The 23943-nt window shown below is 40.7% G+C and overlaps 1 protein-coding gene across 5 annotated transcripts in view; it reads left to right on the top strand.

Moving 5' to 3' along the window:
- The window catches only part of LOC146645431 (IQ motif and SEC7 domain-containing protein 1-like), a 92138-nt gene that overhangs the window by 50189 nt on the left and 18006 nt on the right, over positions 1 to 23943 (top strand). The window contains exon 1 of one of the 5 annotated variants that reach the window (XM_085392986.1): positions 20922 to 21312. The exons of the other annotated variants lie outside the window; for them this stretch is intronic. Within the exon in view, the coding sequence (XP_085249112.1) occupies positions 21248 to 21312 (65 nt within the window). The 5' untranslated portion in view covers positions 20922 to 21247. Of the gene's footprint in view, positions 1 to 20921; positions 21313 to 23943 lie in introns of those variants that run through there. 5 annotated transcript variants of the gene reach the window in all.

Below are 23943 nucleotides of genomic sequence, written 5' to 3'. Positions count from 1 at the left end.
ATTTGTTCCAGCAATCTAGGCACACTTATGGTTTTTATGATGATTCTATGACCTTGAAGAGTCTAAAAAAAGAGTCTAAAAAATATTTCTTTATGCTGACAAAAATCGGAGAAACCTCGAAGCTCATATTTATTTTAACAAAGCATGCATATAAACTCATGTGGTCATACAACATTGCAGCAGTCCCTCCTCGCTGAAAAGACGACCAATCACTGGCTGCTCTGCGAAGCTTCCATTTGAAGCTTCAGTAGTACGGTAGTGTTGCCCAGCAACCAGAATCGGCACATTTCTGGGAGGTCCTGTGTGGATGGCAGCGGCTGTAACAGGGAGGGAGAGACAGAGAGAGCAAGAGGATGAGGATGAGGAGCAGGAGACAGAGATGGTTTGGGGTTTAGCTGGAAGAAGGAGAACAGGAGCAGTAGATGGCATTACTGAATCCATGTTGGCAGTGAGAGAAAAGATCCGGTCTCTTGCCTCATAGGAAAGTTTGTTCCTGCAGCGGGAGGAGACAGAAGAGGATTCCTGTTGAGTATGTGCTGTTCAAACACAGATGAGTGAGTTTTGGAATTCCTCTTCCTATCTGCGTCCCTACACATTCCACTACCTGTGCCTGCTGGAGCGACGCAGAGCATTAGATACAGGCATGATGTCTCTGAGGATCCAAGGCTGACGCACTGTGTGAAGGGACCAGCACAGAGGACACACGGTTGACCTGGATAAGAGTTAAAACGAAGCAGAAGCAGCTAATATAGAGATTATTTTTGGGAGGTGGAACCCAAGCGTTAATACTTGGTCCAAATCAGTCCCAGAGGGTTCCTCGTAGGCCTGGCTTTCTGGGTTTGGCGATGACTGAGACGGGTCCAGAAGTGATGTGGTTGTTCTGGGCGGGTTAAAACCACTCAGGCTGCCATCCAGTGGCAGTGGCGAAGCTGGAGCTCCAGAGGAGAACAGATTTATCGTCCATGCCTGGGATTCACTGGTTGCTCCTCTGCTTGTGCCATGGTGCCTTTTAATGTTGTTCGATTCCACAGCTGTTCAACCGTTTGACTGTTTGACGTGAGGATGTGGAAGTTCAAAGCTTTTTGCCTGGATTACTGGCATGTGCTGTGTTTGCACCCACACAACAACTTTTATAAAAGGTATGTTTTGAAGCCGCTCACGTTTGGCTTAATCATTTCTTGAAGTTGAAAGTGCTACGTGTTTTGAACAGCTCGCTCGCAGCTTGTTGATGTTGCTACCTGTGCTGAAGTACTCCCAACATCAAGCAGTTCAATTTGTTAAAACCAACCCTCGAATTACTTCATAAAGAACATCTGATTAATAGAAAAACTTTAGTGCTCAGCTCTGCTTGCTGACATAGTGGTTCTCATGTTGAAAGTCATAATTCAAGGGAGAGTGAGCTGGTTTAACCATTATCCATTTCTTCCAGCAAACGAGGTTACAGCTGTTATTGAAATGCTTGGTTAAGTAACTGTCTTGTCAGTGTCTGTTTAGTCAGTGTCAGTGTCTCGCGGCTATCACTGAATCTATTCGTCTCCGTCCCACTGGGGCCTCTTCTTGTTCACCTTTCACCTACAGCACAATCGATGCATGATTGATGAGGTTAGCGTTTTAGCTTATATTAAATTTGGCTGTGTTCTTTCGTCTTTCACCTCAAAATGCCAAACTTCACCTAAGACTTGATTTAAGTGTCCTTGATGACATTTAAATTCATAAATCCCAGCAGTGAATCTAAGCTTGCAAGTTGCTCAGTCTTGACAATCATGTTTTAATTTCTGTTAAATTGAACATATCACACAAGTTTTAAGACTCATGTTTCAAAGCTTCCACTTCTGTTTAAAGGTATATACTCATCTTAATTTATGCCCACCTCTTCTCTCTGCCACTCTGCTGAAATCATAAAAAAATTGTGTTTTGTAATATCTGATATCCCACATATCCTTAAAGTTTAGACACCCATTTTTTTTAAATAGAAAATCACCATTATCTCTTTAGGTAGAATAGAAAAATAGAAATGGATATATTTCCCATAATGATAAAGATGCTGTAAGGGGTGGTCTATTATTTGTTTGATGTCCAGTCATGAAGTATTTCAAGCAGCAGTTTTAGGCTCAGACACTAGTTCCCAAAATGATTACTTTCCCTTTTAAACAATATAATTTAGGCGCAAGGTTTTAGAGCTGCACAGAAAAAGATTGCAATGTTTTGTTTTTTTTTGTTTTTTTGCACCATTATCCCCCTGCTACACCAGAGAGATCTAACCACATATGTGTGCAGAGGTTTCCTTTATGCACATCCCATCGTGCTGTTTGATGTCTCAAACAGAAGCAAGCTGCAGTGTGATGACGCTGATCAAGGACCTGTGAAAATCAGATGCACCTGCCTTCTGTTGAATCTCTGTATGTATATAAACACGCAGTTTTTCTTTGGCATTAGTACTCTGAAGGCTAGGACACAGTATGTCCATGATTCATTAATAATGCATCGCGGATTTAGCAGGAAACTGTGAATGTAGGCCTCAGGGAATCCCCCAGATTTAGGTGCATCTTCATCATTTATGCATTCTATAATAATCGATTTTTTATTTTTTTTTTATTTTTTATTTTTTAGCCGATATTTCGTAGTGCTTTATTTAGTGCAAACTCTTGTATCAACAGCTGTTCTTACTTTTATGACTCAGTGGTTTGTTTGGAATTATTTAGGACACTCGTGTGTGTGTGTGTTTTTTTTTCTTTCCAAAAACTGCAAACAACTCATTATGTGTCTAATCCCACAGAGTTACTGGAATATGCTGGTCACTGGGTGTAACTCATTACATTGCACTGGCTTCAGTGTAGCAGCCTGTGTTGTTAAAGCAATGTCAGTGTAGTAACTCAAAACAGCCTCTCCCAGCTGCTGAACTGGGGTTCACCCTCCCTCCAGCGTGGCCTTCCCATTGAGCGCAGTGTGATTGTTGGATGCTTGCCGAAGTATTACCATGTAGACAGGCACAAAAAGCTCTCGTGCTCTCTCTTCATCTACTTCTCTTTCTCTTGCTCACATTCTCCTTCTGTCTCTCTCTCTCATTAAAAGGCATGTCCACATAAACAAGTAACCATGAAACACATGACATAGGCCCAGCCCATCACCACTGGGGAGCATGCATCATGGGAGCAGCAGATATGTGAAAGATTACATTGGACTGAAGAAAAAGTAACAAAAAGCAGAGAGGGGTGTCTGCAGAGAGAGGGAGAGGCAGAGAGAGAGGACTGGTGCGCGGTTTATTGTGGGTGGAGAGCTTTTGTTAAAAAGAGGGATGATTTTCTTCTGCTATACATGCTGGGCCTTTACCTTACTTGGTCATCAGGCAGCTTGCAAGAGCAGCAACTCTGAGCCTTACACAAACTAGGACGAGGAGAACTTTGAAAAGGCACACACAAAGTAACTTTAGCAGCGAAAGAATGAACTTCTCTGTGGGTTTTCTATGGAAAGTGAAGGATGTGGGGTGTAATTTGTGGTTGAGGAAGGAGTGAGCACAGACTGTTCTTCTTCTGGCTCATTTAAGGGGAGTTGCTGTAGTTGTTGTGTTTTTTTTGTTTGTTTTTTTTTTACTTTTTTTTTTAAACTTCCTCTTGGTGCCATGTATATTTTTTTCGGGCATGTCTGATGCCTCTGGTGATGTCACTGCCGTCTGGAATGCCATGTGGAAGTACTGCATATCCAGCCGAACTATAAGGTAGGAGACCATCTGGCATTGACCACTGCGGATGGCAGGGGCCTCCGAAAAGTGATGGTTGTCTTTCCGACTGACCACAGCAGTCTGTGCAGATATTTCTGACTAATCCAATAACATTCCTGTCTATATGCTCGGTGGTTTCCTTTCTAGAACTATGGAAATGTACTATCACAAAGCAGAAGAGAGCAGACTGGAAGCAGTCAAGACTTTTCAAGGTCTTACTTGACAGTTTACCTTATCAGGGACATGCCTTTAATAATAAAGACTTAAGAAGAATCTGTCATTCTTTTATTTCTATCTCCTTTAAGTCCTTTCCCTTATCTTTGCCTTGCCATAGGACTACAACAGAAATGTCCTCTGACACATCACTTTGGGAATGAACATAAAAACCAACATTCAGGAAAGATCTTCTTTTCCACCTTACATTATTCAGTCTATAGTGATTGGATTTTAATACTAAGTGACCTTTTCATTGTGTCTTTTTATTAATATTCAACTGGCAAACTGGTTATAAAGCTTGCAAGTATTCTTAGGTGTTCATATGACCTCAGTCAAACAGGCCTTTTTATAATAGTTTTGATTTGTGTCTCTTAAAATGAATTTCAAATGCTCCTGACCGACTGGCAAAACAAAGTTTCCAGTCATTATCCGTACAGGAATTTTGGGAAGTTTTGATTTTTAGTTATCTTTTACATCAGGGAGAAGTCTGATCAGTCCCAAATTCATTCAGTGGCCCCGGATATACACCACCAATCATAAAGGACTGTTGTGAAGAATACGGAAAAAGGAGGCTTGCAGCAGATGAAATACCCCCCACATAGCCCTGATCCTAACGTCACCGAGTCTACCTGCGATATATGACGGTGCATGAATAATCAGGCCATTTCACAATGGCAAGTCTCCATGACAGTCATAGCATGTTCAAACTTGAAAACTTGGAACCTAAAATGTGGGCGCTTGTCCACAAAATGCGATCTAAGAATATCAGTTGTTAATTTATATTTAAACATGTATCTAATTTTGAACTTCTGAAGATTTAAATCTTGAGTATGCGACCTTAGGTTCTGTTTGTGCTGCTAAGCACTCAAGAAGAGTTTTTTTTTTTTTTTTTTTTTTTTTTTTAAAGACAATTTGCTGTTTGTGACCTAATCTACATAATAGAGGTTGGATTTCAAAGTCACACTGATGCAGAAATTGTATTGTCTGCAAGTTGTCATGTCTGATGGATCTCTTTGCACAAGTATCATGCATGGATTATATTCATTTGCACATAAACAGCTGTGTGTGCCACAGACGAGCAGTCGCTCTTATTAGACTATTTTCAAGGCTGCTTGAAATGTTTCTCAAGGTCACATGCATTCTTGGCGCATTGTAGTTCAGTGTCTGTGCAGTAGAATCCTTGTGGAGTAAGACGTGTAGTGATTATTTATTTACCATTTATTTAAATAAACATTAACCTTATACACTAAAGATTCATTATAAAATGTGACAAACTTCCGTGCATATTTGTAAAGATATTTATTAGCTGGCCATGTGTGTAATTCTTTAGACAGAACCTACCCCAAATAAGTTCTTACTCCTTAAATTATGAATATAACCAAGAAAAAATGAACAGCACAGGTAGGTGGATCTTTCGCGAATGGGTTATTGATAACCATTTGCTTTGCTCAGGCGATGCATGCATGTCTGATTACATCATGACTCTTTTAGCTGTGACACTGTAGACACCAGGGAGCATTTGATCTCGCTGTTTCTATGTCAAAGTGTGTGACGACGGGAGCATTATTTATTTAATGTCTGTGGATCTGGAGCTTGTCAGTGATGCCTCCTCAATCCACAGTGGATTTTCACGGGACAGAGTACTGAAAGGAAACTCTGCGGAGTGTATTCTGACTGAACTGTGATGCTAACCTGCAGCGCTTCGTGATAGGTAAAGAGGACCTTAATACTTGGAACGTGAGGTTAACTAGGTGTTTCAGACATGAGCCTAGTGTTAGCTGGCAGTCGGGAAACGAGAGCAGACACTGACCTCTCTGTTGGTTTCCTACTTTGGCATACTGACTATAGGACAAGTTGGGTCTATTTGGGGGGGGGTTGTAATGGAAAAGCAGCAACCTGCCAGCACGAGCTTGCAGTTCCACTGCGGTGAGGGTAGGGAAAAAAGAAAAAGAAAAAACCCTCCCGGGTGGAAAAGCTTAGACGTGTCTAGGATAGAAGCCGTATTCTGCTCAAAAATGTCACAATGATGAAGACGTGAACAGGCTGTTATTGTTAATAAGAGGTTCTCTAGTTGCAGTTAGTCTAATGGCTTCCACATTTGGTGTTCAGTGTATTAAAGTGAGAGTAACATTTCTTTTATAATGGTTGATATTGGTCCTGATGACTTACATCTATGGCATTTGCTGATCTGAGTGGCCCATCTTTTAACGTTCTGAAATATTAAGAAGTAGTGCGATGAAGAGTTGACACGACTGTAAAACATTTTTTCCGGTTTATTTCTTCTATTAAAAACTTTATTTTTCCCCTGAAGCTTGACAAAATGCTTGTATCTACTAGAAAACTGGTTCCGACTGCTCTTCTTTGTATGGTTGACCAAAAAAGACCTTCATTCATTACTTTGTTCAGTTTCGTTTCAGTATTGATGTCTAAAGGTGCCTTTTTCCGATCAGTGCTTAAGTTGGAGTCAGTATCCACATACTGCTGAATAATTTAGAATCATGTCTTTACCGGAGGGACATCATATTGTGTGAAAAGTTTTATTCCCTTCATTATTTCTGAAATTCATATAATCATTTGTAAGAGTTTGGTCACCCCGCTGTGTTGAGTAGATGTTTGATCATGACAGTAATAGATGGGTATATGTGCTATAGGCTCTCACTGTCTTTTCACCTTCTATTGCTGCAGGGCTGCAACATTATGGGAGAATATATTCGGGAACATTGCCTGTGCTGCAGTATCTACACTGCTCATGTTAAGCCGTGCAGCTTTTGAAATGCTAATAAGCAAGTTTGTTTACTCTAATGCTTAAGAAAGCTTCCCTCTGGAGACACATTTCACGTTCACAGTGTTTACTGGGGTGTCTGATGTGGAAAATGCACTAAACAGAAATGCACTGGGGAAAAAAAGTGCGATGTTTCTAGAATGTCTCCCAGTTTCCCTTTTTTTCCTGTACTTTATGTGTGTGATTAAAGGAGGGCCAAAATATGTGTTGCCTCTGTTCTGCTCTTTGTGATCAGTCGGGGACAGCGCGAGCTCCGAGAAGCACAGTCGCTGTCGCTTTCTGTGGCTTTTTTTTTTTTTTTTTTTTTTTTTTTTTTTTTGGCTGTTGTACTACTTTTGATGACATATTCCTTTGCATCTCTTCACAGCGCCTGCCTGGAGAATAATGAGCATGTGTGCTGTATTAACTTATGTAATGGCAAGCAAGAGGAGGGGTGAGTTTGGGGGGGCAGTGAAGGAGGAGGGGGAAGAGAAGAGTGATGAGCTCATGCTGCTGCACTGCAGCTCTTATAGACACACTCTGCATTTTGTGGTCTTTTTTTTTTTTTTTTTTTTTTTTTTTTTTTTTTTTAGCCATGTGTTATTGCGCATGCACATATGCATTCGTGCAGGCTTATTTTGTGTGCATCGGGTCGACTGATTCACTTTCAAAAATAAAGCATATGTAGAATGAAAAAGAGCAGATCATAATTTTGTAATTAGAATTTAGCGTTCTGCTGCAGGCTGCCATCCATGCTTTTTATAACTTTATTGAAATATTGCCACTTTTTTATTGATAACTGATGATGAGGGAGAGACAGGAAATGGGGAAGAAAGTAAGGACTGACATTCAGTAAGTGGTTCCGCCAGCTGGTGTTCGAACCTGCAAGTCGGTCCTCAGAAGATTAGTGGTATGCGCTCTCAGCTCGATCATGTGCCTGTGGTTTCATATTTTCATCGCTTAGCTCTGGCAGTGCTTTGCTATGAATGGGAATTGGCATGTGCACACTGTTCTTTACCTGCATCACCGTTGGTCCAGAGAGCTGAAGCTCAGCTGTGAACAAGCTGAGCCTCCTGAGCTCAGGCTGACTATTGGTGCTAATCCACAAACTCTTTTCAGCAACAAAGCAGACTTGCATTATCCAGAGTTAATGCCAGAAATGAGCAAGGTGGGGAAGGGTCAAAGGATGAGAGAGGAGGGGAGGGGGGGGGGGGGGTTAAAATGGCACGCCAGTGCATTTGCTCTATAAAACAGAGTGGTTCCTTTGGGGGCTTTTTAGCTCTTCAAGGTTTTCAATGTCATATTATAAGAATACAAATTAGATGTGACACATAACGCTCTCTGTATACTATGTGTTGTTTTCACCAATTAATATTTGATTATATACTTTATTAATCTTATTGCTTGTGTGTGAGCATGATTTGTCGAATTAGCACATGTCCCTGCACGAGAGTGAAATAAGCATGTTGTCATGAGGCTGGGACTGCGACTGGTAAATGGTCATTAAAGTTAAATGTTTATCTTGGTTGGGCTCATTGGTTTGGACTGTTTAAATGGAGGTTATTTTGTTTTCTTATTTCACACACATACACATATCTTCAGCATCTTTTAAAGGTATGGACAGTGGTTTTTTTTTTTTTTGGGGGGGTTTTTTTGTTTGCTTTTTTTTTTTTCCTGTCAGCCTTAGCTGTTGCCTTGACAACTGGCCTCGGAGATCTGTGCACGTGCACGTAATTGTGATAAATCCTGATTTCAATCTATGAGAAACCATCCACAGAGACCTGTATCATTCAGTGCCCATCATAGTAGGAGTTGTACTATATATATATATTTTGGTTTTAATTATTTTGCAACATGAAAGCGCATAGAAACAACTACGAGATGCACGTTGAAGCATTTATCTATAATACCTACCATAACACATTCTAATAATCAACACTGTTATTGCTCTGTAAAAGGAAAACCCTGAAAATGGACAGTTTGAAGCATTTAATACATACAATGATTTGCTTAGCAACTTGTTACGAAAACATTTTTGATCATTATCATTATCAATCTGCTTTTAAATTTAGTTTATTTTTGTTTTTTAAGCTGTCGGTGTTTTACAGTCACGCTAGAAATCATTCATTCTCAATAAACAAGGACCGGTCATGTCAAATAGATCAAACTTTTCTCCTCATGAAGACATGTACATGTCTGCCTGCAGCTTAAATAAGCTCCCTTGGGAGCTGAGTAATTTCCACTCCCTCGGTTTGTGTAGCCTTTGCTCTAAATTCTTTATATATACACTTTTTCCTCTTTTTGTAACATCCTTCCCTCTGCTGTTCTACTTTACATCAACTTTTTTCCTCCCCCGTCTTGATAAAGATGAGTGGGATGCTTTTAATCAGTCATATATCCCTAAGCACAGCATCATTCTATGTACAGTGGACTGTACACCAGCACCATCTGTTGGTAGAAAGACTTCAGGACAGAGAAAAGCCTCAAGGACTAAGAGAATCTCCTGCGACTACTTGATAGAGGTCTTATGTTAATCTCCCTCCCACTGTGTGGATAGTCCGTGGGTTTGGCTGCATTCTCTATGAAGAAAGTGAGAAACGGTCAGAGTTGCCTGCCTGTTAATGGGCGCAGAGTCATACTAGTCGGGCTTTCCGCTGCGAGTAAGTCAAGTGCAGAGAGCTAAGAAATTAAACAATGGGAGATATTACGAGTCATATAAATGAGTGGACCTGAATTCCACTGTGAGTCATCGCAGAAGGGAGAAAAGACAAATTAAGGCAGATGGGGGCTCTTGCTTTGTCTGGAGTCCCACAGCGGCTACTGTAGCCTTATAGCCTGTTTCTCTGGCTTTTCTCCCAGATTGCTGATACTGAGCTTTACTACCAAGGCTTACTTAACTGTTTCATATTATCTGGAAGATTAAAAATATAAAAATAACCTCTTTTTTGTTGATGAAATTGATTTCTGTCCTGATTTGATTTTCTTCTAAATAAAGAAAGCTGAGGTCATTTTTTTTAATTAATTAATTTATTTTTTGGCCCCTTTGCGTTTTTCCCCATTGACACACTTTAAGAAAAAAAAAGAGAAATCATATATATATAATTTATTTATTTATATTTTTGATGGAAAAATGCAGGAAACCAAAGCACATGAACCATGGAGAAACGGAGCCTTATCCCTCAATGTGAGATGCTACAGTGTTTCTTATCCCATATAAGGAGGACACATGAAACATGTGACATAATCTGAATAGAATTCTTATTTTTGCATCAGAATTGAAGGCACTCTTAGACGACCTGTTATCTAACTAGAAATGCTCTGGCTGTCTGAGGATGTGTTCTGGTTGAGAGCTCAGATTTACCCTTTGGCAACACCATGTGTCCTAAAGAGAAGAGGGCAAAAAGGAAAAAAGGAGAGAAAAAAAAATCAGTGACCTTGTAGAGCTGTAACACGCAGGCTCCACACATGCCCCCACTGATTTACAGACATCAACCCAGCAGCTGAATAAATGACCACAGACCATTGCAGAGGCATATTTGGATGGGAGAGTGAGAAGACAGCTGATGCTAGAGAGAGAGAGGGGCTGACTAAAGGAAGAAAGAAGGGCAGAGATTCAAAGAAACTGAGGCTGTGAGGGACAAAGCTAAGTGAAGCTGATGATTGAGGCAGGGGGGAGGGTGTGCAGTGTGCGGAGAGCCCCCTCTTTTCATTGACGTTTAGGAGAATGTGCTGATTAGTGGAAAGTACATCATTCAGATGGAGGTTCCTAGTCCCCCGTGTATGACTGGAGACTGGGAACAAAAACATGCAGCTTTCCAGTAACCACGGTCACCTTAACTTTCTCTAAAGCAGCAGTTTGTCATCAGAGCCTGGCTCTGGTTTGATACTGTATGGACCAGCCTGGAGACAGATGTGTGGAGGTAGGTGGGCTCTGGTCTGCAGGTGCGTGTGAGTGCGGTATATCTGGATGTGAAGTGCAGGTTCAAGCTGTTTACATATTGTCCAGCTGTCCAGCAGCGTGTCAGGCTGGTTTGCATGCACGATCAATCATGAATTACTAACAAATTTGTTTAAAAAATATTTAAACGATTGAAAATCTATTTGTGAGAATTGTTTGTTTGTTTGCTTTTGGGGGGGGTGTATCACGGACGATTGTTCTGTTAAAACAAGCTACTGGTATGTGCAGATATAATATCGGGCTGTATGAAACTGAACTGTAATAATTCATTTATGCAGACATTTAAGCTCTATATGTATGGAGATTATATGAAATAGAGCTGTAGCTGCTGCACTGTAGTTTGGCTGTACTCTAATGCGCTTTACTCTCTTCTTACTTGGTGTCTTATTTACAAAGTGCAAATTCAACCTCTTTAAGATTCGTGATACATTTAAAAAAAAAAAAAAAAGGATTTGCCATCTGTTTGCCATCTTTCTGATTTCCACCTTTTTACCAGTGAAGACTTTTTCTCACCAGGCTGAGTCTCAGCACATTCCTGCTGATTGTCTCCTTCATAAGGCACATCCTGTTGATGTATTTTCAACCTATAGGCGGCTGCCGTTCTGTTTTTTTCCATGTGTTTGCGAGGGGCCTGTGTGCTTTGTCCACTCACACATCTTCTCGTTAGTCCTCTTAACAGAATGGATGCTTTGGTGAGGACATCATTAGAACCTATTAGATGCATTGACCGTGACACTGCGTGTCCCTCCCTCAGTCTTATACAAAACAGAGCTGCATTGTACTCCGTGTATGCAGACTTTGCATTTTCCCTACATCGCACGCAACTCAAACCTTCCTCTCAGTCTTCCCTCAGTCCATTTATGTCCCTGCCCTGTGTTTACATGCTTTCACATCACATGTATTGTTATCATTCTGTCCCCTCACAGGATGCCGCTGACTTATTGTATAGCAGATAAAATTCAAAATTCCCTTCTGGGACAATTAGGCATGGTACAGCTGCTATGAATCTCAATGGCTTTTTAGTACACAGAATTTCTTGGTGTTTCATCATCGAATGCACGCTAATTTCAAAAAATGGTGAACTGGCTTTTCTAAAAATGCTATTCATTATTCTTGTCCACATGGGAAACCATTAAAATATGAAAACAAAGCATTTCTTCTTCTTCCTTTTTTAACATGAAGCAGAAACGCATCATGTGGAAGAATTTACCTTATGTTGGCCAGATGTTTATGTACTTGAACAAAAGGTTTAGCCGACAACAATATGACCCGTCACACTCACAGTGGCCCTCCTGTGGAACTCAAAGCATTAAGACTGAGCTGTAAGTGCTCTGCTCCAAACACGTAAACAGATTATAGAAGTATCTCATCCTGTTATCATGGCTGGTTTGAGGATGTTATGTCCCTCCCTCTGGAATGGCTCCTCTCAGCTGTTACTGCAGGATTGTTGTAGTAGGCTGAACAGTTTACTCAAGTGAGGGGGTTGACCTTATTTTACACAGTGGATTTGTTGAACAGCAGGAATGACAAAGTACACCGAAAGCTGACATTGACAGTTCCCTTCAGTATAATGAAAGCCGTCACAGTGTCTGCATTTCTGTGTAGTTACCTAAACTGTGCTCAAAGTTTCAACAAAGCACTTTATCCTTGAAGTCTACCAAATGAATCTGAATCAACAGTCACTCCAGTTACTGGAATTGTAGAAAATTATCAAATTTAATACACCAACATGACCTAACTTGTCATAAAAGCTTCTGTATGATGTGTTTTATTACCCTGAGTGTGACATAGACACGTGACTCCAGACCTGGAAATAAGTTTGTCAGTTTTACACGTGCAAAATTCTGTCTGCTTCTCTTTGCTGTAGCCTAAATATTCATTTTTTTCCCATATATTGGCCAAAGTTCTGCCAGGCCAGTATTTTTTATTATTATTATTTTTTTTTTTTTAATTTAAAAAAAAAAAGGGAAATGAACTCCACCAAAAGAGAAAACATTCTCCTCTGGACCATGTTGATTTTTATGTCAATCACAGATCCATGTGGGTGTGAGAATTACTTTCCACTGATACAGCCTCCTGCTTGTTATTGACCCTGGAGGCTATAAGGAAGTTCAGCTGATTAAAATTTGTCTGACAGAATTAGTCTGTTCTTTATTCAATAAAAAGAACACCAAACCAGCATGTCGAGACACTTCAGTCTTCTAGTTACACCCTTGAGTTCTCAAGGAAAAAAAGAAGGATTCCAAAAAGAACTTGAAATAGAGAAACATCCTTTCTGCCTTCTTATATTTCTACCCCCGTGTACAAACCTGTTTATCTTGGAAACATGCATCATGGAAAAAAGAATGACTCAAGGTTAAAAAAACAAAACAAAAACATCTGGTATCTTTATTTCTAATGCTGACGAGCTGACGTGTCTTGACATTTATTGTCATATTTGATAAAAAGAGCCAACTCCATTAAACGTTAGCGTTTTGTCCTGTGGGCTCAGAAAACCAACCAGGGGCTTCTAATAAGTAATCGACGGGTTACAGATCGATGTATCCTGAAGCCTATAGAGACATATTTTGAGTCCATAAGACTGAAAGCTTTATGGACTAAAAATCCAGCCTCCAAGGACAGGTAGCAGACAAATTTACAATTTTGTTTTAAAATAAACCTTTTCCTTTAAAATGACGGGAATTTGTCTGTTCCAAGCATTGTGGTCATGCACGACACGGCTGGCTGTCTCTTCTGTATCTTACTCCTAAAGGACTGGTTGTTATTGACTTCCAATGTGAGTTCGTAGCTGTCAAATATGCTTTGATTGTGTGCAAATTAAATGGAACCCAAACACCATTAACCACTGTCAGTGTCAGGTAGTTTGTCACTGAGATGGCAAATTTAATCCATAGCTTGCGCCCATGTGTGACCTCCTTTTCTTGTAAAATGCTTTGGCACCATCTCAAGCGGAGGTTACAGGAGGCATTTAGAGAAATGAAACAATAAACACGGTGCTGCATAACTGCTCCTCTCAAAAAATCTCTATCGCTCTGTAAAAGCCGGGCCTCGTGTCCCAGCCAGACTGCCTGAATGGAGTATATGTAGAAGCATAAGATCTGCTGACATGCACCCACCGGGTCTTGTGGAAATGTGGTATGAATGGAACTTGCACATTCAGGATATCTTGTTCCACTGTGGAATATGTCAACATGAATCCATTTCTCAGCACTCTCGTGACCTGCACAAAAGGTTTTCTCAGCTTCCTTTTTACGTTTGTGAGGAAAAGGAACGTAGATCGAGGATGCGTTATCTCTGCGCTCTTGTTCTGTGATTGATTGCTTCCTGGTTGTCTGTGGCTCTGGGGGGGTGAAAAAAAGAATCATGGCCACTTAGTCATTTTTCAACTTTTATAACTTTTGAACCTTAGGCTCATTGTCAAGAGGGTTATGAAAACTTTGACATGTGTGTCTCTACGAATCTATAAAGAGGACAGGTGGGGATCATGAATTATTTCTTTTTTAATTCTGCTCCCATTGTTGAGGTGCTTTCAGCTGTGGCTTTTAATTAATATTTAAATACGACTGATTAAGTTTTCATTACGGCAGGGAAAAGCTCTCATAACATGTAAACCAATCTTGAGTTTTCTCATGTTAATTCTGTGGCTGATTTGGTGTTTCTGCTTAGATGTGCAAAGTTTTTGAAAAAAGGGGAAAAAGGAAAAAGTTAACAGTCAGGATTTCCTTTGACAGCTGGGATCCTGATACAGCAATCCTTTCAGTACTGCTCAAACCTCCTGCCTCTTAGAGACTAAAACGATCAATGCAAGACGTTTGCACTCAGTGAACTTGTACTAGCAAATACATTTAGATATTTTTCCCCAGGGCATTAACAAATATTTCTTGTTGTTTGATCTGTTTTTTTTTTTTTTGTTTTTTTTTTTTGTTTTTATTGTTTTGCTTAATTTCTCTTGTCAGTGCTGTGGTTAGGTTGATTAGAATGGAGCTAAGCTTGAAAGTGCATTAATCTTTCGAGTAAGAGCTCCTCTGTGGCATGACTTGATTGAAGCTTATTCATAGTATTTGCACACTAGATACAGTGTAGATACTCTTAGCTGCCTTCATTTCCCCACATCTGTATTCAGTTCTCCGGTTTTCTTTTTTTCTCCTGAAATAACATTGGGTTTCTTGAATGATTCCTTCCCTGTCAGCCTAATGAGGGGCATTAAAATGAAATACATTTTACGCTTTCACTTCCAAGTGGAGCAGAATCTGAAAGGCGTAAAGAAGCAGACATGAGAGAAGCCGCCTTTACATGATGTGCCAATGCAAACAATGGCTTGTGCCAGTGTATATGGCCGAGTGGGAAGGAGCTCCTCAGGGCACCTCGAGGCTTAGTCGTAGTGTTTATGCTGTGGGCTTCGGGTGCCATGGAGGCGCAGTTTGCTTTGCTTTTGTGAAGGGCAGCAAAGCATGGCAAGAAACTGGAGTCTTGACTGGGGAGTTCAGGGCTGTTGGAAAACAAAGTGAGGCAAGCTCTGGTAAAGCTATTAGACAGCTGTGCGCGGAGAGGTGAATTTTTTGTGGAATGTAAGCAGTCTGAGTTTTATAGGAATGCAGAGATTTCAATCTGCATCTCCTCACTGTATCTGTATCTCTTCAATCTCAATCATCTTCTGCATAAAATAAGCAACTTATGTAGACGATTTTAAATAAACAGTTTTTCTTTATTGATGCTGAATCGTACATTTGAAAAGAGACTCTGATTCAAAACCTTCCATGCAATTAGCATGTGTCTTCACTAGACACTTAATTATACTACAATCACCTCTAAGCCACAACATCATTTCTTGCTTGACTGCTAATGAAATCTTGTGAGAGATTGGAATGATTGAGCAACACAACGTGTTCAAGATCATCAGCTATTTAATCAGATCTCTGTTGCTGTCGGCAATGAATGGAATCTGATTGAAACAGCAATTATTATCATTGTAAGCCTTGAAGTCAATTTACCCAGTTCAATGATGTGACTTAGCTCATGGCTCCAAAATGATTGCACTGAGAGATACACATGTATGCTCAAAAGTGCATGCACAAGTAGTTATTTTAGGAACACGTTTGGTTTATGTCAAATGATGGATTATATTATATATATATTTATCTATTTAAAAAAAAAATCTAAGATAATATTGATAGATGGCTCCACAGAATCATTTCTGGAATCTGTGTAGCACCAGGACGTGATTTTGATAGTGTTTGGCAATAAATCAGGAGTCTGTTTGAAGACTGATTGGCCAGCATGGTGCTGTTAGAAAGATGGATGTTTTAGGAAGGTTGGAAACGATATTAGAAATATTTTCTGATATTTGTTGAAGATGTTTAGCCAATCAGTTAAGCCTAAGTTGCTTACACTGTACTGGACAACTTTATACATTCTTAAAATGTGATTCAAAGAAAGGGAAAAAGCTTTGAATATATTTAAGTCTATATAAGATATAGGTTACATATATAAGACATCTTCGCTGTGGGGTCTTGCAGCATGCCACAAACTCATCTTTCCTGACCTGTAATGCATTTAAACCGCAGACTGTGTGACTTGAGACAGGTGGGGACTCTGCTGCTGCCTCAAATAGATTATTGCACAAACCCCTCCCCACCCGAAAAACCTGGTTCGTTACATCCCGGTGCCTTTGAATAACCCACCACCCTCCTGATATGCAGCTGTGACAAACATGTCTGACCCCAGTTGTCCTGAATGACATCATCAACCGCATATCTGCCCCCAGACCTAATGTGCATCTTTAAGGGAACATATAGTATCATATCTAACCAGTGGGTGGCGATGTCACTCTGAGAGCCCATTGTGGACTGGGTCCAATCATTGCAAATCCTCTGTCGGGTCTGTTTTATTGTTCTGGTGGCAGTGCTGTGCTCCTGCGGTCATCACGACCGCCATGAGTATTTATACCCGCTGTGGCTTATGTCACATTTACAGTCATGGCTGCTCCGAGTACCACTCTGTTTTCCAGTTGACCTCAAGATTTCACGGTGTCACTAAAAAACGCTGCACATCAATGCACTACAAAGAAACAGATAATGAGATGATATCAGCAGGGCATTCAATGGCCATTCTCCTGATGTGTATTCTTTCTCTTGTTCTTCAAAGCTTTGTCTCACTCGGAGTGTTTACCAGAGCGTGTCACCTCACATGGGTCTATTTTTAGCAGGGGAGAACTGTGCTGTAGTATGTGTCCCTGATGGGTGGAGCTAACGTTAAGAGCTTTGGAGAAATACAGTATCTGGTAATGGAGTGAGCTGAAAGGGGAAATATTGTTACTGGACAAAGGGGGCCTGCTTCTAATAATGGTTACAGCACAAAAGACACCACCTCTATTTATATTTTAACTGAGAGGGAGAGGGCATCTTCAAGCAGACAAGATTATTTTGAAGTGATGTGTTAGTGTAGTTCCTTTTTTTTTTTTTTTTTTTTTTTTTTTTTTTTTTTTTTTTTTTTTGCGATTTTATTTTAATGCAGACACAAAAAAGAGTACAAAAGCATGTGGCTGGTTTTATATAGTAAAGATTTGTTTTGGTTATCAGTGTCGTCTTGTGACCTGTGCCCGACTGCTGATCACAAGTTTCCTCCATTCATATTTCAAAGCTAGAGACTCCACCTGACCTGCATGTCTTTAAAATGTAAGAAGAAACCAGAGGACACCCACACAAACACAAAGAGACCAAAGAAAAACTCTAACCAAGAAGAAGTAAACCTTAGACCTTCTTTCCTTGTACGAGCAGGCCCAAAGTCATTAAATTGTTCTCAGCATGCTGGCACATTTGTAATTTAGATCAGTGCATTTTTGGAAAAAGCCACTGTTGAAATATTTTTTTTGAAACCACTATCATCTTTGCCCACATGTGATGCTATAGGCAGGAGCATAGCATAAAACTGCATGCAGCACAAATGGATCCTAAACTTCTGGCTCATGCTTTAAAAATTACCTGCCTGCACTGCTTCATTTTTTACATATTTAAACTCGTGCATTCATTCAGTTGTTCGTGGATTAAGGCTAAGCAATCTGTTGGAGCATTTATTTGGCTGTGCATCGTGACCTCCTAGCTAACTGTTCCTCCCTGCATCCATCCTTAATGATAATCTAAGGTAAAGTGGTATGAATATTCTCATGTAAATAAACAAGGAAGTGAATATTTTTGAAAAATGTCCCACTAAAGCTTCGAAGAATAATGAAGCAAGCCTGCTTTTTCACCAGGATTTTGTTTACTCTTGCTACTGGTCAGCCTGTCGCCAGACAATTTTCAGTAAGAGTTCAAAAGAATCTCACAATGTACTTATAGTTAGAGGAAAGGATATGGTAAATTAAAAAGTCATCTCTCCCAAAACCTTCAGTTTTTGTTTGCATCTGGATGCATTACTGCAACAATATGCAAACAGGGAAAAAGAAAAGCCTCACAGACATCACTTGCCACTGATGATCTTTGATCATTCCCATAGGATCCCACAGGCAACACATCTGCTCCAGCTTTGCTGCCAGGATGTGATGAACAGATTCTGCATATCCTTTAATTACTTCTATTTCAGCTCTATTTAAACATCTGCTGCCAGTCCCTCCTTATGCACAGAAATTCTTTGTTCCTGAGAATTTACAGAGGAATGATGTGTTTTTTGTTTTGTTTTGTTTTTGTTTTTTTGCCCCCTATACAAAGTTCTCTGTGTTCACAAAACTATCCCAGGCCACTACATCTCATTTAGTATGCTGTTGTATCAAACTATGACATCAGCCTGTTCTAATTGTTTCCAGACCAGGCGAAGGCTGAGTTTTCATTTTATTTTCCGTTTCTTAGCGCAGGTCTCAGTCGCTCAGCATCCAGCAAAAGCAGATAATGAGTAACGATGCATGATGTCATGTAGACAGAGCACCGTCTGCCAAACTTGTGACCAAGTTTCCAGGAAGATATCACTTTCCCCCCCTGTCGTTTCTTTTGCTTTCTTTTCTTCTGCTCTGCCTTTTTTCATTCTCTTTGCAGTTGGAAAGTCCGTGTTTTTTCTTTGCCTGATACTCGGGTACTACATCTGTGGGAAGCATTTGATAAAGCTGTAGGTATGTTGACCGCTTGGGGCCTGTTGGGACTGGTCCCCTGTTTTCTGTAGTTAGCTTTCTTTTTACTCTGAGACAAGAAAGGGAAGGAAACAAAGGGAGGGTTTGGATTTGGAGGAGAGTGATAGAGTAGGAGCTGAAATGCAGAGAGACCATATGTATTGAGTTGGAGAAATACAGTTTTATGAGCGGAGAGTGGGCCTCTGCTTGGAATTCTCAATGACATCATTTTGGAGTAAAGCGTTGTGCAGCCAGGGCTCGGGAGATGGAGTGGGCCTTCACCAGACGGGACGACTAGACTGGGTTGTAACACTAGAGGAGGAGAGAGACGTGGAGGCAGGCAGACAGGGAACATTACACAGGACAGCTAGGTTTGTGAAAACTTTTACAGCCCAGTTTTACCTGGAATACCTCTAATTAGATCATTTCAGCATAACCCTCCTTGATGCCTAAACTGACGTTACCCCTGTGCCCCATGATGAAACAGTCATAATATACTTGAGGTTGATACGCATCGTGCGCTCGCCTTCAAAATGAGACCACAATATTACTTCATATCGCAGTCAAAAACAAATAAACTCTAGTTAGCGGCTCCCTGTGGTCCACTGTGGGGGGAAGAGAAAACAAAGCATCTGCTGGGGCAAATATCTAAAATCATGCACATATTTCCAAACTAAATGCCTGCATCTGTGTTTGTGTCTTGGGTGAAGTGTGACAAAATGATTCAGTAATGAGGATGTCAGATTTATTACAGGGAGGTCTTAAATTGCTTTTGTTCCCATTTTTGTTTATGGTGTGTTTGCGTGATAGGTGAGTTCTGTAAGTTGAGTCAACTATCTTGCAGCTCCATAAGGCATTAGCAGCTGTAGCCGCCACAGTACGGGTCAAGGTCTCAAACTGAAATAGACCAGTTGGCCGGTTACTGTCTGTCTGCTTGCCTTTCTACACATACTCATTGTAACTGAGTCACACGTTGCAAGTAAGTCTCCCCTGCTGTGATCCATGACACATGTTGAGATACACTTGCTTTTTCTCCTTAAGTAACCCTTTCTTATGCTTTTGTCTCTCATTCTGCATCTTTCATTTGAAGCCTCAGATGAAAACAGTTCGGACAAGGTGATCATTTTAGGGGTTCGAGTCTGTAATTAGAAGAATTCAGGATCCCTCTCTTTTACAGACTGGTGTGGACGCCTCTGTGGATGATTGGTGTCCCTGTAAACTGGCTCCATGTGGGAGTCATTCTCCTCCGTTTCCTGTGCCTGTTGTCATTAGATAGAAAATACCTTTGGCTTGGGGGCAGTTTACTCCAACCCCCTTTTCTCAGAGGGGTGATTAGTCTCTGCCCTGTCTCAACAACACTGTGAAGTCCAGAGACAAGACACCATCACAGTTTGTGTGTTTGGGGCTTGGTGAGGTTTGCGCTGATGGTGCAGTACGAGGGGAATTTCATGCAGTGTGTAACACTATCCATGAAGAAGTGTTTGTTTCAAGGCGAGTGAAAATTGAAGACATAAAGATACACAGCTTCTATTGTGTATCTGTTGTGATTTTCTGCAGCGAAAGACACCGAATCTGTAGCCCTTTTCTTAGTGCACATCTTAACAGTCACTGCTCAGCCCTGAAAGGCTCTATTAATAGAGGCGCTCTCTTTTATTTGCAGTCGCTACCAAGTCAGTCCTTTTCCTTTTGTGTAAAAAGAGCTAACAAAAGATCCTGACATTCAAACACTCCAAACCCTGTTTCCTTCAACCACTCTCTTTTTTTTTTTCTCCTCATACTTTATTGTTTACCCATTTCTCTCTGTTCCATCTCACTCCTATTTTTCTACTATACCTATATGCACTTAACTCAGCTGCCACTCTCTTACCCTCCCTCCTGGCTTTTTTTTTTTTTTTTTTTAGTGCATTGGTTTATCTTTTATTCCCAGCTGTCACTCTCTGTCTCTCCTTTTCATGTCTTTACACTTTGATAGCGTGCCTGAAAAACATGACTTTCTTTTCCACGTCGCCTCCTCTCTGGTCATGTGTGTCCCTTTCTTGCATGATAAGTGTTTCATCTCCATCTCTCTCTCTTCCTGCCCAGCTACAAAGCCTCCACACTTTCACACCCCCTTCCCAGCACCCCGCCCTCTTCCATACCGCTCGGGCCCTGGCAGAAACTCACACTCCCCTGTCTCATAGCCTCCACCCCCCTTATACTCCTACCAGCCCCGCGCACTGACGACAGAGAGGAAGAAAGAGAAAAAGAAAGGGCTCCATTTGACTGTCAAAGATTGCAGACTGCCACTTAGTACTGACCATGCACGCCTACCATCTATAGGAAACTGCTATCACAAGGCAACGAAATGAAAACGTCTGTAAGTGGCAGAGATCTACAAGCTGTAGCAGATGGCAGTTTTGAGTTGTGTCTGTCTTTTAGAGGAGCCTTTTAGGGAGCACTGGGGACTGGTGGGAGATCTGCTAATGTTTGGAGTACATCTTCTTACAAGTGCTGGCCAGCATGTGGTGTTTGCAGTGTAATTCAGAGAAGACCCAGTCACTGCTGGAGCTGGAGCTGAATAGCTGGTAAGAGTAATAGGAGAGTGTACACTGTGCTTGATTTAATGTGTGAGTGTGTGTGTTGTCATTGAATGAGGATACACCTGGCTGCTAACCCTCATAAGCCTGTGTTTAATAAACACTGGAGAGGAAGAGAGCTGCTATGAGTTTGAATCATTCACCGTGTTCCAGGACTCCATTTATGATTTCACACGATCCTCTTATAATGACGGCAGTAATGTAAAGCTTTGCACTTTAAATGACTGACTTTTAAAGTGTTGTCTGCATTTCCAGCTCTGACTCCATTCTAATTAAAAACAGATCATGCCCTCTCTGTGCGTCATTGTATGCCTGTGCTATCATAATATGTTTAGTCTTACTGTACAGAATCCATCTGAGTTGGATTGTTCCCCCTCCGCTCCGTTGAAGGGCATTCCTGTGGTGTGTCGTGGCCCTCCCACTTACTTGGCCACGGCTGTGTGCTCTTTCATAGCTCTGTCTTCAAGGGCAGGTGCTGAGCGTAGTGCTGGAGGACAGCTTAATGATTCATCACTGAAAGATAATGACAGTGGCTCAGTTGTTGTTGTTTTTGTTGTTGCTGAATCTTGACATGAGGGGGGAGGATGGATGATCAGACAGAACCAGGACTGTTAGTTACTGCGTGAGAGTAATATTGACTTTAGATTTCCTTAAGCAACAAGTCATTCAGTGGCATGTACAAACCATCAAATTACTCATCATACTGGCAGTGGCGTATGTTTCAGTTTGCTACTGTATACTTTTTTTTCATTATTGTGTGGACATTAAGTGGCACCTGATGAATGATTGCATACCTGTAATCAGCAAGCTTGATGCAAATAGAGAGGAACTTGAAGATTGTCCTCCACCAAGGCAATACCCAATTCAGCTTAGTTATCAAAAGGCTCTGCCTCAGCTCTCTCCTTGGCAGAGAAATGAAAAGCTGCTTTTCCGGTATTAATAGGAATTTTACTGTTGCTAATTATCCTCAATTGGCTATGGTTGTAGTTTTCAAAACAAAGGAAAAATGTGCTTGCACTGCAAAAACTCAAAATCTTACCAAGTATATTTGTCTTATTTCTAGTCAAAATTATCTCATTACACTTAAAATAAGACACAATCAGCTACAGGGCAACATTTCAGTAAGCTAAAGGAACTTGTTTCAAGACAGTGAATCTTGAAACTAGAGAAAAACTAGAGATTTTTCATTTGTTCCACTGGCAGATTTTTTCACTTAATACAAGATATTTTAGCTTAAAATAAGTGAAAAAATCTGCCAGTGGAACAAGTGAAAAATCTCTAGTTTTTCTCTAGTTTCAAGATAATTTTGACTAGAAATAAGACAAATATACTTGGTAAGATTTTGAGTTTTTGCAGTGTGTTTTCTCGGGTATAGCTATTTAATACCCTTGGTTCTGATAACATTAGCTGCCAAATGGCAGTCTGAAATATATAAAGACAGTCAGATCCTAAAACTCTCATTCTGAATGATACAACTTACAGTAGTTGACAGCCACGAGGCTTATGAGACTCCAGTTGACTATATACTGTCTGCTGCAAACTGTCAGGAGCATTACTGTCAGTCTGCTGGCCAGAGCAGCGTTCCAGCTCGTAGCTTTGTCCAACTGTAAATTCCCAACTTGCGTGTGTGTGTGTGTGTGTGTGTGTGTGTGTGTGTGTGTGTGTGTGTGTGTGTGTGTGTGTGTGTGTGTGTGTGTGTGTTTAGAGCAGCTAAAAAAGTAATTCATTAGTCCAATTATTGGTACTGAAATGACATATAGTGTTTTCTGGCAATTCGAGCTTTTAATGCTGGGCTTCATCATTATGCCTCTGTGTGGTCTGCGAGACCTTTTACCTGAAAAGTTTATTCCATCACATCTGTGTGCAGTGAGATCTGGTGTGTGCATCTGTATTTATGAGCTCTCTGAGTTGCTTTCAAAAGAGGGAAAAACATCTGCTTTTGTTGTGCTTGGAGCGCATGCTGTCACTGCATGTGGGGTGTGCGGTGCGGTATGGAAGCGCTGTTTCGTTTTATTAGAAGGGTCACTTCACAGCCTCTGTTCAGATACACACATAAAGAAATATATTTCTATAAATGGTAAGGTCCTACAAAGAAGCTACAGAAGAAAAGTAACTTTTTTTAAATCAGATTTGACCTTCCTCTGTAACTTTACAGGTACTGTCATTTAATATATAACAATGTCTAGATTGTTCCCCAGCAACAATGTTTTCAAACATACATGAGTCTTTTCTCTGCACATGCTAACACTTTAAGAAACTCCCCCATGAGCTTGCTTGGTTTCAATGAAATCTCACTACATTACTTACATGTTTTTAAAGTTGGAAAAATGGCAAAAGTGAGGCCTTGAATGCAATGCTAGTAGAAATATTTTTTCTATGTGTGTATCGCTTTAGTGTTTACAACTGAGTTATGTTTTAGAGTGGTAAACTTCTCTGTGACGTTGCTTGGAAGTTGCGCTAGTTACACAGTGCAGCAGTCTCTTCCTTTCTAACTCCAGCCTGTACTTCATTAGCCTTCTGCTATTCCCAGAACTCCTGTAGATGTGACTCCTCTTTTCCGGGATGGAGGAATGTTTCTCCCTCAGGTCCGACTGATGGTACGGGTTGAGGCCTGGGCAG

This window comes from Rhamphochromis longiceps, linkage group LG20, assembly GCF_057381845.1.
Source record: "Rhamphochromis longiceps isolate RC_006_pf linkage group LG20, R_longiceps_female_GT1.1, whole genome shotgun sequence".
NCBI lineage: Eukaryota > Metazoa > Chordata > Actinopteri > Cichliformes > Cichlidae > Rhamphochromis > Rhamphochromis longiceps.
Note: the sequence above shows the minus strand (reverse complement) of the source record. Positions and strands in the feature narration are given on the sequence as shown.